The sequence below is a fragment of the Mastomys coucha genome, unplaced genomic scaffold (assembly GCF_008632895.1).
Source record: "Mastomys coucha isolate ucsf_1 unplaced genomic scaffold, UCSF_Mcou_1 pScaffold8, whole genome shotgun sequence".
In the NCBI taxonomy this organism is placed as follows: domain Eukaryota; kingdom Metazoa; phylum Chordata; class Mammalia; order Rodentia; family Muridae; genus Mastomys; species Mastomys coucha.
This window is the reverse complement of record NW_022196914.1, coordinates 64,749,603-64,764,503: the sequence shown is the minus strand read 5'-3', so window position 1 is coordinate 64,764,503 and position 14,901 is coordinate 64,749,603. Positions and strand designations below refer to the sequence as shown.

At 36.3% G+C, this 14,901-nt stretch overlaps 1 protein-coding gene across 11 annotated transcripts in view; it reads right to left on the bottom strand.

The window, feature by feature from the left end:
- Positions 1-14,901, bottom strand: part of Adamts6 (ADAM metallopeptidase with thrombospondin type 1 motif 6) — a 235,161-nt gene that overhangs the window by 128,193 nt on the left and 92,067 nt on the right. For 8 of the 11 annotated variants that reach the window (XR_004115934.1, XM_031360639.1, XM_031360640.1 and 5 more), the window contains one exon: positions 5,416-5,562. Coding sequence is in view for 8 of the 11 variants with exons in the window: in XM_031360639.1 (XP_031216499.1) it covers positions 5,416-5,562 (147 nt within the window). In the remaining 3 variants the exon portion in view is untranslated. Of the gene's footprint in view, positions 1-2,654; positions 2,898-5,415; positions 5,563-14,901 lie in introns of those variants that run through there. The other 3 variants (XM_031360646.1, XM_031360648.1, XR_004115935.1) reach the window with 2 other exon arrangements.

The following is a 14,901-nucleotide window of genomic DNA, read 5'->3' as shown; positions in this document are numbered from 1 at the left end:
TCTCTCTCTCTCTCTCTCTCTCTCTCTCTCTCTCATGTGTTTGTGAGCCACATGCATGTGCACATGTGAGTGTTTAACCAAGAATTCCTGAGCACTCAATTCTAATAAACTCTTCCTCTGAGTAACTCTTGTGATTTTCACTGTTTTGAGGGTAAAAGTCTGAGTTCTAAGTTTATACTAGTATCTCTTCCCTCTATGCCACTCACCACCATGGCGTATGCAAAGGGGCAAATATGTGTAAGGGTGCACTCGCCCTTGCAGTTGCTGGAGGCCAGAGATTAGTGTCAGATGTCTTCCTCAATTATTTCCATCTTATTCTGGAGACAGTCTCTAACTGTTTTAGATAGACTGGTTAGCCATCAAACCCCAGGATTCAGCTAGACCCAAGCCCTCTACATACACTGTCTGGCTACAGATATATTCCACTGTTCCTGGCCTTGGCATGGGTTCTGGAATCCAAACATAGGTACTTAAGCTTGTACACCAAACACTTTACTCACAAAACCAGCAGTTCTCAACCTCCCTAGTGCTGTGACAGTTCCTCATGTTGCAATGACCCACAACCATAAAATTATTTCATTATTACTTCACAACTGTAATTTTGCTACTATTATGAACTGTAATGTAAATATCAGATATGCAGGATACCTAATATGTGAACCTTATACAAGGGTCACATAATCTCCCTGAAGGGGATTACAATCCTCAGGTACAGAGCCACTGCACTAAGCTAGGTCCCGATAATTTTTAATATTATTTTATTATACAAAGAGTTTCATTGCAATGTCTCCATACATTCTCATGCTTTGCTTTTACTTATTTCCCTCTAATAGAGATCAGCTTAAGAATATACATCTTCATTAATTATGAAAAATTCATACTAAGTCAAGGTATATTTATTTATATTTCCAAAACTCACTGCATTATGATTGGAAAGTAATTTTATATACCTCACTTCTAATTTAGTAAGCCTTTATTCAGAGTCCCAAAGTCAACCCTGAAAACAAGTCAGGAACCAAATTTCAGTCTTACACTAACATTTATAGAACTTTATACAATATGTCTTCCTGGTTTTGTTTCCAGAACACATGAGAATATATTACTAATTGAGATTGAAGGTTTACTCCTACTGAAAAAAAAAATGATATAAAGAGTAGAGCTTTAGTCTATACAGTGGTGTTGCATGTTTTTAAGATGGGACTTCCGAGTTCCAGGAGGAGGAGGAAGAGCAGCCGCAGGGAGAGAGGAAGTGCTCTTCAGATCAGGCTTTGGAACCAGGAGGATACAAGGACCATGTAAGGTCTTAGGGCAACCAGAACCAGCAGCCTCTGCCACCAGTGGATGGCTGATACAGATTAGCTGATACATTTAGGGCTAGAGGTTTCTTTGCCCAGCAATTGTGCTACCTGGCAAGTTTTAAAATAATAAAGCAGTCTAGTGTTTTTCTTCCGTGGAGCTAAGACGGGGCGATTGAAGGTGGCTTGGCAAAGCTAGCCTGGAGGGGCTTGGGGAGCCATCCCAGTTCTTGGAAAGCTGGCCTTTAGTAGAGCTAAGCAGGGAGCGCGCCCCGGGAAAAGGAGAAAGCGTGTTTTTTAAAATTACAGGCAACACAGTGGGCTAGTCTGAAAGGACATCTGCCTAAGAATGACATATCTTACAGTGCCTTAACAACAGCAATAGATGTAATTTAATGCTACCCGTTTTTTCACAAGGTAAGCTGATACAAATGAGTTAAACATGATTTAGGTTTATATCATTTACATCAAATTAAATGTCTTTTATCTACTATCTTCTCATAAGTAGCTTTATCATTTTTTATGAAACTAACAATGTTTCAACTAAATATAATAGTGTAATGACATAATCAGACAAGTACAAGCAAGTATATGATTTAAAATCAAACATCTTTTTCCTGTCATTCACTGTGCAACATGGATGTTTGAATATAATTAACTTGGGGTTTCAAATATACAAATTTTGTGTTATTAATGGCTTACTCTATACCTACTGTACATATAATTACACCTTGTCAAAGATACACATGGTTAGAACAAGGGTCTCAACGCGTGTCACATCTACTGAAGGAAAATTTGTTCTGTCAGGTTGTTTCTTGGACACTACATTTCTTTTTAGGAGGAGGGAGGCTCCAATTAAGAAGATGCTTTCCATTTAATGGAGTAATGTTAACCTTCAAAAGCAACTTTTACAGAGCAGCCGTGAGTGCTTTGGCCATCTTGTCCATCATACATTACTTCTCTCACCCTCTTCCTAGTTCCCCTTCAGTCCTAACAATGCCACTCAATGCATTCAATCAGTTTCCATCCTTGTGTGAAATGGATTCTGTATACAACTTGAAATGGCAAGCAACTGTGATTGATTAGCTACCTGAGAGTTCAAGCAATTTTACAAAATTTAGGTAGGGTAAAAGATGACTCACGAAGCTCCCGTATCTTTTAGAAAGAGTATGAAATTGCTCTGAACTACTACGTGGTCAGAAATGAATGGAGACTGCCCTAGGTCACAGCTACCTGTTTCTCACAGCCTGGTAAACGAGCCCATAGTCAATGAGTTAAGCCTTCATACCAGGTTGATCTTTTTTTATTTTCTGAATAAGTAAATAAGGGAGTCCCGCAGGCAGATAGGAAAGACACTACCTGCAAAGCCGTCTTCGGAAAACATCAGAAGCTGGCATAACACGTCCATTTTAACGGAAATGGGTTCTTTATTATTTAATCAGGACGGCTTCTGGGCGATTCATGAACCACTTATTGAATCACCGAGTTTAAGAAATCTGAAAAAAAATATTGGGAGTTGGTAAACACCATCTCCTGACTGATGAACAGCACCGAGTGTTGCAGAATGACATGAGAGACTGTACTCTAGTGGCATTTTAAGGCCATGTCTTTTGTTTTTTTTTTGAGTTAAACAGTGAATAATGGATTTCTATAAATCATAGAAGCTCATTGTTAAGTCTTCCATCACATTTGTACTGTACACTCTCTAAGTAGAGAAAGGTATGTATTTTGTTGACTGGGTAGCAGTTCCTTAACAGTTATTCTTTCAAGGTTTCTTTTTCTTGAAAAGAAAAGCTAAAATAAAGTCCTATGAACCTTTCGATCCAACTACAAAACATAGATGTAAACTTAATAATCGCAAAATGTCTCTGGATTTAAATAAAGATACAGATATAGATATATCACTTATACTTGTTAAAACAATTAAGGTCTTTAAATAGGAAATAGAACAAAGACTTTTTAAAGTTACTATTTTATCTTTGTGCTCCAGTGAAGTGATCTTTTTAATGAGGCTAGTGTTTAAAATCCTTTATTGCTTGGACAAATTATAAGATTTAGTTACTTAGTTTATTGTTAAAGAGGGAGACCTGATTTTTCTCCCAAGCTGTTCTTCTGTCTTTTTTTTTTTTAACATTTATTCATTTCCTAGTGGTTTAAACTTTAGGCATTTTCATGAGATTTTACAAAAGAACTCTTGTAAAATATCGGATAAATAAGCCTATTAGAATCTTGTCAACACTCATTTTGCTTAAATATACAAAATACAGGAAAGCAATGAAGATTAAATAATACCATTGAATTAATTGCTTTAAATAATTCAGTGGACTGTTATAATGCAAATATTAATAGTTCTGCATCTCTTACCAAGCCAGTGGTCATTTCCCTGTATATCACTAGCAATCCAGAGAGTCCCTTTTGTAGTGTCTTAACAGCCATGATCAGTTCCAACTACATAAGATGTGGCAGGAGGTCAAAAGAGGACCATATATCTATACTTCTGTATGTTTTTTTTAGTACATAAAAACACAAAATTTATTGTTTATTAGGCTGTACTCCTTGTATTTAGTATACAGAACTGGTACTAGCTAGAGAGCTTTGTAATTGCCAATGAGACAGAAACAGAATAAAGAGAGGAAGAAATTGCCATTGAAAATACACACAAATACTGAGCATGTTACACTATGTGTCTTTATGATTATAGAGATTAAGATTTTAATCTGAACACAAATGCCAAGATAAGAGAGAAATTTCAGATCTGGTAAGGTTTCTACAAGAGGAGAACTTCAATAGTGTTTACAACTTATGTAAATTAATTCATCCAAAACTATCTTGAAAATGATGTTGTTGGTGCTTTGTATTAAAAACTACAAAACATATCAAATAAACTCTTTTTATAGCACTTCACTCAGTCTATCACAAGACAAGTATAATATTATAATATTTTCTAAGATTAAAAATTGTTAGTCCATAATATAGTTGTTCAGGATAACATTTTTAAATTAATTCCAAGCTGAATGATTGTACAAATACATTTTTAAGATCTATTTTCAACATTCATCTTTTGATTTTTGAAACAAGATCTGTGCTGGGTAATTAAACTTTCTTTTCTATGTAATTATAAATTCTCAGGCTATATGACCTGGCTATTATTAGTTAAACAAACTTTTAAGACATAATTTTATCCTATGTAAGCTGTCCTAATTTAAAACAGCTAAAGTAATGGTACAGCAATAAACGATTGCAACTTTGATGTTACTAAAATAGTAATGCTTATAATTTTAATAAATATCAATTGATTTACATATTATAGCCTTGAATATTATTATGTATAAAACCTCTATTAAAATAGGCATTATGATTTAAATTCATGTAAAAACTCAGAACCTTAAGATTAAAAAGATAAATTAACATATAAGGAAGGGCTCAAAGAAAACAATAGTCAAGTCCATAGTGAAATCCAGTGTGAGAGTACAGAGTGAGTTGAGAAAAAACTCTTTTCCTAAACATCATCATAGTTGTGCTCACTCACATTTATAACATGCATAGAAGCAGATTCTCTAAACATAGTCATGCTTGTGCCCAATCACATTTATAACACGAGTAGAACCAGATTCTGGGAACTGAGATGGAAGAAGCACGAAGAAGCACCCCAGCTGTGCAGAAGATGGACTGCTTAAACTGTTCCTCAAAATGCTCCCTTCCTGGATGCTTAATTTAGTTGTTGTTTTTATTTGTTATTATTAAATGCTTTGACACTCCTGAAGAATTCACTTTTTTCACAAACATTATGATACTGAATTACTGAATTAAAGTTTGAGTTATTCTCTATTAAATTATATGCATGCAAATTATTTCTGAAAACGCTTTCCAATTTACTGAAAAATTCCAATCATTCATTACATCAGTCATACTTTTATTCTCATCCCACTTCTAGCTTATTCACTGTTTGTATAAGGCCTGGAAAATGTGCCATGATGATTTATTTAATACTGTGGGAGCAGCCTGAAATGTAAGTGGCCCTATAAAAGCTACTCATACAAAACTTGAAGCACTGCACATTAGGCTCCCACAATGAGATACTTCTAGCACACTATATCATCCCTCTCCAGAGATTACTTACTCTAGAAAGCTGGTGATATAGTCTCTGCTGCAGGCAGACCAGGAAAAGGGATTGGTGTTTGCAGTGATATGAGCTGCCATAAGTTTTGCTGCCTCATGACCTTTCGTCCCACAAGAATTTCCAATTCCGTCATGGTTCATACCAAAACTGTTTTAATGAGGAAGAAACAGAAGAGACATAAGAGAAATAAATACAATAAAACAACAGACCATTACACATCCTATATTTTCTTATTGGATCATTTATTATTTACATCAATAGTTGGCTTTGATCAAGATAGACCAGTACTTTAAAGCAATGTAGATTAATATTAAAAAGACAAAAAAATTATCGTTTACAATGTATGTCTGAATCTCTTTGCATTTATCATATATTCTCACATGTTATCAATATCACATGATTCAATTGCTCCTATAGCAGAAAAGGGCATGTATGCACTTCACAAATGAGAAAACTTAAATTTAGCAAAATGAATGACCCATTAAAGATAGTGTTAACTTTTTTTACATATTAGTATTGTTCATTCAACACAAAAGGAAATTACAGAAAAAGACAATGATTCATTGAAGTATAGGTGATGGCCAATCATAGAAGCCTCCTTTTATGAGCATTGGTGAAAGAGAGTGTAATACATAACTTATGTCCCTTTGTGTTTTCAAAAGACACTTTAAAATGCTCTTTAGAGCATTTTATATTAGAGATTGTGGCTTTTCTCTACCTTGAGCTCCATTTTTCAAAGAGGTTCTTTCTTTGCCATATTTCCCCCTGTCTTAAAACCTAGTGAACTCAAAATACACTTTAATTAAAAAGTCTGAGATAGATATGTTCACTGCATAGGAATACCCTTTTTAGATAAGGAGCCAGATGATTAGGTTAACTATTACTTCAAAAATAACTTATATTTACAGTATTACATTCTAATAAATGTGTCATGGTGGAAAACTAACTTAAGTACAAAATAGATAAGGAATGTTATCGGAAAGCCTGAACAGGTAGTTCAGAACAAGCAAATAAAAGGTAGTTAATAAATACAAATATAAACACCTGTTCTTTTGATAATGAAAGCACGAAGATTTTCATCCAACAGGTGAGATTAAAGCTATGTTTATAAAAAAGATAGGACGGTCATCAAAAGGACATTGTGAGTGAGTGAAATGAAAGTATATTCTATACATACATACAGGGGTAGAAGGGAAGAGCTGTAAATTCATATGCAGGAAGTAACAGAAACAGAGAAATATGAGAGTACCTACAGCCCTCAATTGAAACAAATTGCCTTCCCCAAACACTGACATTTATCATTCTAATTTGACATCAATACATCATTCCATAAATGATCTTCTAGGAATATTAAGGCAGAATTTCAAGTGGAATTAGGTACAGTCAGACCCACACAATCCAGTACAAATAGTTCAAATGTAAAATTCAAGAAACTTTAATATTCCTTCTGTGTAAGGCTGACAACACTTCTGTATTAACCCAAGTATTATTCTTTTCATACGTGACAGAGTTAAAAGTGAGTTCCTTTTAGGTGGAGTCTCATTAGTGTTATGTTGGTAGGCACAAATAGCTTTAAGGGAACCAATACTGGCACACTACTAAAAATGCATAAAAATGCAAGGTTCTACTTTTAATGTCATATTTCTGTCATCTCACAAAAGAAAGACATATCTTTCATACATAATACAAAGCTATATTGCTTTGGAGTACACAAGCCCAGCTGCCACAAAAAAAAAAAAAAAAGACAAATGGAATCATTTGGTGTCAGAATTTGAAAAATAATTGATTTGATATAAGTCTGACACCCTGGCTAGTACTAAATCTCTTTTCAAGTAGGGATTCCACCTGTCCTTGAAACTGTGTTCCTACCTGTATAGTTAATCTAGCCTCCATTAGAACAAGCAGGAACCACCACAAGGAGACCAGAGACATAGAAACTCTAGGCCCTTGCTTGTTTCTCACAAAACACATCAGTCCACCAAGTAGAATGCTTACATTTGAGGAGCTGCTTCAGATTAAACCACGATAGAATCACTTGGGTCTGAGATAGCTACACAAATGACAACACCAGCAGCTAATGGAACCAAAGGAAAACCTTCAGAAAACCCTCTAGTTTTGCTTGTTCTTCATTAGCTTGGAAAATCATACACTGGAGGACATATAGCAGAGCAATATACTATTTGTTCCTCCTGTCTTTGAAAATAGGTCTGACAGTTTCACGGGTCACTTTGCAAACACTTGACAGCTTATTTTGTTAACAAATGAGGCCTTCTGTTTCATTTCGTGAGACAGGCTGTCTGTGTGTTTGGCTCGAGTTGGCCTCACACACATGACCTTCCCATTTTCATCTACCAAGAGATATGATTACAAGTGTACACATTTATTCAATTATTTATTTTATAATTTTACAAATGTACACTACATATGGGCAATCCTCACCTCCTACCCCTCTATAACTCATTTCCACTCTCTATCCTCCCCACAGAACTCCCCAGCAAGCTCTTGTCTGTTCATCAAACTCTGTTTAGTAACTGAAACCTATAGCTAGAGGATAGATGATTAAACTAGGATTATAGATTTGACATCTCCCCGTTCACACCACACCTGCTCATTTAGCTGCCTTCAGATTTATATCACACTATTCAGCAATTTCATGTGGAGATGCTAAACATCTCAGAAAAGATTTATTACACATGAAAAAAGAAAGAGTGAAACAAAGAAAGAAATAGAAAATTAAAATGGAAAAGGAAAAGAAAAAAGAAAGAAAAGATTTGTCCAATATTATAACGGAAGGCTAATTAACTACTTTGCCTACCTACTCACTAGAACAATTGTCTGTCTTCTTTGCCACCCTTGTACTTTCTTATTAACTCCAGCACTTAAAGTCCATCACCCTATCCATAGGGTTAGGGCATTCATACAAGATGATGATGCCAGACAGAACTCAACACTTTCTGAATCAATGTTAATGACCCATTAGCACAGCAAGCCTAATGTTTGCACACAAGAAGAGAACCTTTGGAAATTGTCCATGCATGACTAATGGACAATTACAAAACTTTGGTTTGTTGAGGAAATTAATAAAAGCTGCCTGATTATGTCTGGTCAGTGCTGGCTCCCTTTGACTTAAGTCGGCTGGCTCAAAATAAAGTTTTAATCAAGAAACCTTGTCTGTCCTGTTCACATTACTTAGTCTCATTCTATTATTTCTATGCCAGAAAAACTCAACATCAATTATGACCATTATATTCCATGTTCTGAAGAAAAACTTACAGCTATCCACAGAACCTCTAAATGAACAATTTCTTAAACATATCTTTATATAAGTTCTATTTTAATTTTAATTATGGTTAGTGTATATGTGCATGATGTGGACATGAATAAGCCGTAACACATGAATACTCAAAAGTGAGAAGAGCATGTTGTTAGGCTGCTTTTCTCCTGGAACATGGTTTCCAGGCTTGCTCAAGTTCTTTTACCTGCAAAACTATGCAGTAGACTTTACCAAAGTTCCTATGATAAACTTAGCTCATTAAAGTATTATAATGTAAACTGAATATAATATGTTTATTAGTATCAAAGTTTTCATTAAACAGACCCTTGTTGATTATGCAGAAGAAAATGGTGGAAACCATGCTAACTTAGTGTTGAAAAAAGAGGATTTGTTGGTGATATGAAAACATACTTTATTAGACTATTACTATATTCATAATTCTACAATTTTTTTATATTTTTCATGAACAAATCTATTTCTGGTGTTGAAGGATGGTAAAGATACTTAGAAACATTTTAGAGTACATTAAAAAATGACTTTTAAATAAATTACATGAACATTTCAGTAAGTGCAAAACTCCATTATAAAATTTGGTGGGTTTTTTTTTTTTACAATATAAAAAGTCACAATAAATAATATCTGTGAGCAACAATAAAGTACAATTCAGGCCAGAAATCATAAGCTCATGCCTGACATCACACTGGCGATGAGTTTCTCATCGATGGCTGAAGATCAAACAAGAAAATTTGCTCTCCTCACATTCATTCAACAGAAGTACTAGAAGTCTTATCCAGAGCAAAGCTCTTGATTCTTATGCCTTGTCCTACTCCATGCAAAACTACAATGTCACGTGCAAAGGAATAAAGACAGCAGCTGTGAGATGTGGCTTAAAAATGAAAACAAGAGTGACCCAATGAAGTTTGCTTTGTAGATTAATTTAAATATTAGCAATTTACCTTCTGTTGGAAATTATGAATTTAAAACAATAGCTGTTAATCCAACTTTTTTCCCCAAAAACATGAATATTTATTCTTTAATTTTTAAGTATAATTTTTATCTCAGGGTGTAAATGGATATGCATTCAAGTGTGTAAGTTCATTATATGTGTGCCATAGTATGAGATCAGAGGTCAAAGGACAATCTTGGGTGTTAGTCCTCACCTTTGATCCTGTTGGAACAAAACCTCTTTGTTGTTTTTCCACACCATATACTAGGCTAAGTGGCCTTGGAGCTTGTGGGGATTTTTATGTCTCATCTCCCATCTCTCCAAAGAAAGCACTTGGCCCTTTGGCTATCTCCCCAGGCCACAAGCAACACCCTTATGTGCAATTTTATTTATTGCACTTATTTACATATAGCGCTATCCATGTGGAGACCAGAGGAAAATGTGTGGGAACTGGTGCTTTCCTTGCACCCTGTGGATCTCCAGGATCAAACCTATCAGGTTTGGCAGCAAGGGACTTTAACCGCAGGTGCTGAGATCTTAAGGACTACAATTCACCCATCAGATGCAGAAAAGAAATTAGTAATGCAGCTTCATTCTATCACCTGCCCCAAATTAGAAGACTATATCATTTCTTTGGGGCACTACTCTCCTCAAATGACTTGGCTCTAATAGTCATTCCATCTATGAAAGCTGAACTGAAGTAATGTATCTTATATTAGATGAGGAGAGGTCTTCATTCAGTGCATAGAGATCATTCAGCAATCATGCAAATTATGTTTTAACACAGCATCAAGATTTTTAAGGAATAAAAACTTGAATTCATCTATTATGAAACTATAGTATTTAAAGCAGTATGACATGGGCAAAGGGAACTTTTAAAATGACAATGCAGAGAACAAAGCTGGAGAGATGCTTCAGTGATTAAAAGTGATTGCTGGTAACTATGACAATTCAAGTTCAAATCCTCAGAACTCATGCAAAAAGTTGGGTGTGATGTTGATCAATGGAATGAAATTGAAGAGCCAGAAATAAACCCACACATCTATGGTCCCTTGACTTTTGATAAAGAAGCCAAAACCATATACTGGAAAAGAAAGCATCTTCAACAAATGGGGCCAGTCTAACTGTATATCTACATGTAGAAGAATGTTAAACACTCTGTACAAAACTCAAGTCCAAGTGGATCAAAGAACTCAACATAAAACTGGACACACTAAATCTCATAGAAGAGAAAGTGGGACATATCCTTGAATGCATTGGTACAGGAGACAATTTTCTGGACAGAACATCAATGGCTCAGGCTCTTAGATCAACAATTGATAAATGGGACCTCATGAAATTGCAAAGCTTCTGTAAGGCAAAGCACACTATCAATAGGACAAAGTGGCAGCCTTCAGATTGGGAAATGATCTTCTCCAACCCTACATCTGACAAAGGGCTAATATACAAAAGTTATAAAAAAAAAAAAAAAACTCAAGAAGTTAGACACTAACAACCCAAATAACCCAATTTTAAAAATGAGGTAAAGAGCTAAACAGAAACTTCTCAATAGAGGAATCCTGAATAGCTGAGAAGCACTTAAGAAAATGTCCACAGTCCTAAGTCATCAGGGAAATGCAAATCAAAACAACTGTTGAGATTCCATTTTACCCTGGTCAGAATAACTAAGATCAAAAATGCAAGTGATATCATCTGCCATAGAGGTTGTGGAGCAAAAGGAATACTACTCCATTGCTGGTGGGAGTGAGAACTTGTACAAACATTTTGGAAATCAATTTGGTGGTTTCTCAGAAAACTGGAAATATTCTACCTCAAGACCTATCTATACCACTCCTGACCATATACCCAAAAGATGCTCCACAATCTCACAAAGACACTTCATCAGCTATGTTCATAACAGCTTTATTTGAAATAGCCAGAAACTAGAAACAACATAGAGGTCCCTCAACTGAAGAAACAGATAAATAAAATGTGATGAATCTACATAATAGAACACTATCCAGCTATTAAAAACCAAGACATCATGAATTTTGCAGGCAAAAGGGTGGGGCTTGAGACTATCATCCTAGTGAGGTAACCCAGTCCCCAAAAGACATGCATGTATGTACTCACTTATAAGTGGATATTAGCCATAAAATGCAGGTAGCATGTTACACTCCACAGACCCAAAGAGCTAAACAAGAAGGAAGGCACAAGCAAGATGTTTGAATCTCACTTAGAAGGGGGAATAACAGTCATAAAAAGACGAATGGAGGGAACTGGGTGGGTGAGGGGATTGGCAGGAGGAATTGGGGGTTTAGGATGGGAACAGGAGAGATGTCCAGATGGTCATGAGAATGAATGGAAATCTGCAATTGATGGGAAGATGGAATTCCAGGACGTGACAGAGACAAGTGATAAAAGAAGGTGGGGTATAGGCATCCCAAAAATCAATTGGGATAACCTTAACTACAACATACAGCACTGGAGATATGGAATCTGAAGAGACCACCTGCTGTAGACAGGCAGGAACTCCAGTAGAGCAATAGGGACATCAATCCACTCAAAATACTTTCGTCCCAAAATTTATCCTGTCTACAAGAAATGCTGGCACGGGAGGTGGAGACTGAGGGAATAGCTAACCAATAACCCACACAACTTGAGACCCATCCCGTGGGGAAGCTCCAATCCCTGACATTAATAATGATACTCTGTTATGCTTGCAGACAGGAGTCAAACATGGCTATCCTCTGAGAGGCTCAAACCAGCAGCTGACTCAGACATATGCAGACACCCACAGCCAAACAATGGGTGGAGTTTGAGGACTCATGGAAGAATAGGAGGAGGGATTGGGGGCCCTGGAGGGGATAGGAACTCTACAAGATGACCAACAGAGTCAACTAACCTGGACCCTTGGGGCTCTCAGAGTCTGAACAATCAACCAAACAGCATACATGGGCTGGACCTGGGCCTCCTACACATATGTAGCAGATGTACAGCTTGATCTTCATTGGTATTCCAATCAACTGGAATGGGGCTATCCCAAAAGCTTTTGCCTGTACATGGGATATGTTCTAGCATGGTTGCCTCATTGGGAGAGGATTCGCCTAGCCTGGCAGAGACTTGATGTGCTAAATTGAAGGGATGCCAGGGGGGCCCCAACTGCTCAGAGGGAAAGGGGAGGGAGAGGATTGTGGGAGGGAGTGCCTGGGAGGGAGGCAGTGAGCAGGATGTGAATAAAAATAAAAATTTGGTGTGGACATGCTCGTATAACATTGGACTGAAGATGGGACACATGCACTATCATACACTCTATGCATATTCATGCGCATGCACACACACACACACACACACACACACATACACACACACATACAGTAAAACATTTTTAAAAGGAGCAAACATCTAATAGTGATACATATAGAGAGCAGTTTGTTATACAACTTTGAAATTGATTTTTCCTCTCAGCTCAATTATACAAGATGGCCACATTGACTTTGTAAACTTATTTATGCTTAAATATTTGAAGCAAATCAGTGGATCATTTGATGACCATGAAACAAAAGTGATATAAGTAACCATGTAAATTGTTATTGTTTTCAGGAATGGCCTTCATAGCACTATTTAATTTATTTCACAAACTAAATTAGAGTGTCCAAGGTACTAAATAGTATATAACATTTTGGAACTTAAGTTACATAAAATAGAATATATTTTAAGTTTCTCTACAGAAATTTAAACTTACTGAAGAAGTCTCAAATGGAATTAGTATTATCAAAAAGTTTTATAGGTTCTAATTCTACTTTATGTCTAAATATTAAAATTTTGTATTCTTATTTTAATTATAGATACATGAATACTACAAATGCCTAGTTGGACAATTTTGCTTTCTATTTTGGTTTCTGAATGAAAGTGGGTTAGAAAACATGTACTTTAAATAAGTGACAAAGAGTCAGAAAGAAGGAAGAGAAAATTAATGAAAGATGCGTTCCCACAATGTAGGCTCTTTATCATCACAGCACACGTCACAGGCTCCACAACACATCATATGTAACTCAAAATCCACAGCTAGGAGCTCAATAAATCTTAAGTTAAAAAAAGTTTGCAGTCTGGGCCTGTGCTCTGAGCAGACCTTGGTCACATACTCCACAACACCCAGAGAAAGCTCCACTCCCCGGGGCTCTAACAAGCCCAGGTTCACAGGATCCCAGAATCACAGGACCCCAGAGAAAGCTTGACTCTGAGGAGTTCTAACACAACCAGGATCACAGGAAGGACAGGCTCCAGTCAGATTTAGCAAGGGCAGGTAGCACTAGAGTTAACCAGATGGCAGGAGACAAGCTTAATAACAAGCAATAGAAACCAAGGTTACTTGGCATCATCAGAACCCAAATATTCCACCATAGTAAGTCCTGAACATAACATCACACTGGAAAAGCAAGATTCAGATCTAAAATCACTTCTCATGATGATACAGGACCTTAAGAAGAACATAAAGAGCACCCTCAAAGAAATACAGGAGAACACAGGGAAACAGCTAGAAGCCCTTAAAGAGGAAACACAAAAATCCCTTAAAGAACTACAGGAAAACACAATCAAATAGGCAAAGGAAATGAACAAAACCATCCAGGATCTAAAAATGGAACAAGAAACAATAACGAATCACAAAAGGAGACAACCCTGGAGTTAGAAAACCTAGGAAAGAGATCATGAGTCATAGATGCAAGCATCACCAACAGAATACAAGACATAAAAGAGAGAATCTCAGGGGCAGAAGATATAGAAAATACTGACATAACAGTCAAAGAAAATGCAAAATGCAAAAAGCTCCTAACCCAAAACATCCAGGAAATTCAGGACACAATGAGAAGACCAAACCTAAGGATAATAGGTACAGAAAAGAGTGAAGACTCCCAAGGTAATGGGCCAATAAATATCTTCAACAAAATTATAGAAGAAAACTCCCCTAACCTAAAGAAAGAGATGCACATGAACATACAAGAAGCCTACAGAACTCCAAATAGATTGGACCAGAAAAGAAATTCCTCCTGTCACATAATAATAAAAACACCAAATGCACTAAACAAAGAAAAAATTTTAAAAGCAGTAAAGGAAAAAGGTAAAGTAAGATATAAAGGCAGGCCTATCAGAATTAAACTAGACTTCTCACCAGAGACTATGAAAGCTAGAAGATCCTGGGCAGATGTATACAGATCCTTAGAGAACACAAATGCCAGCCCAGGCTACTATACCCAGCAAAACTCTCAATTACCATAAATAGAGAAAA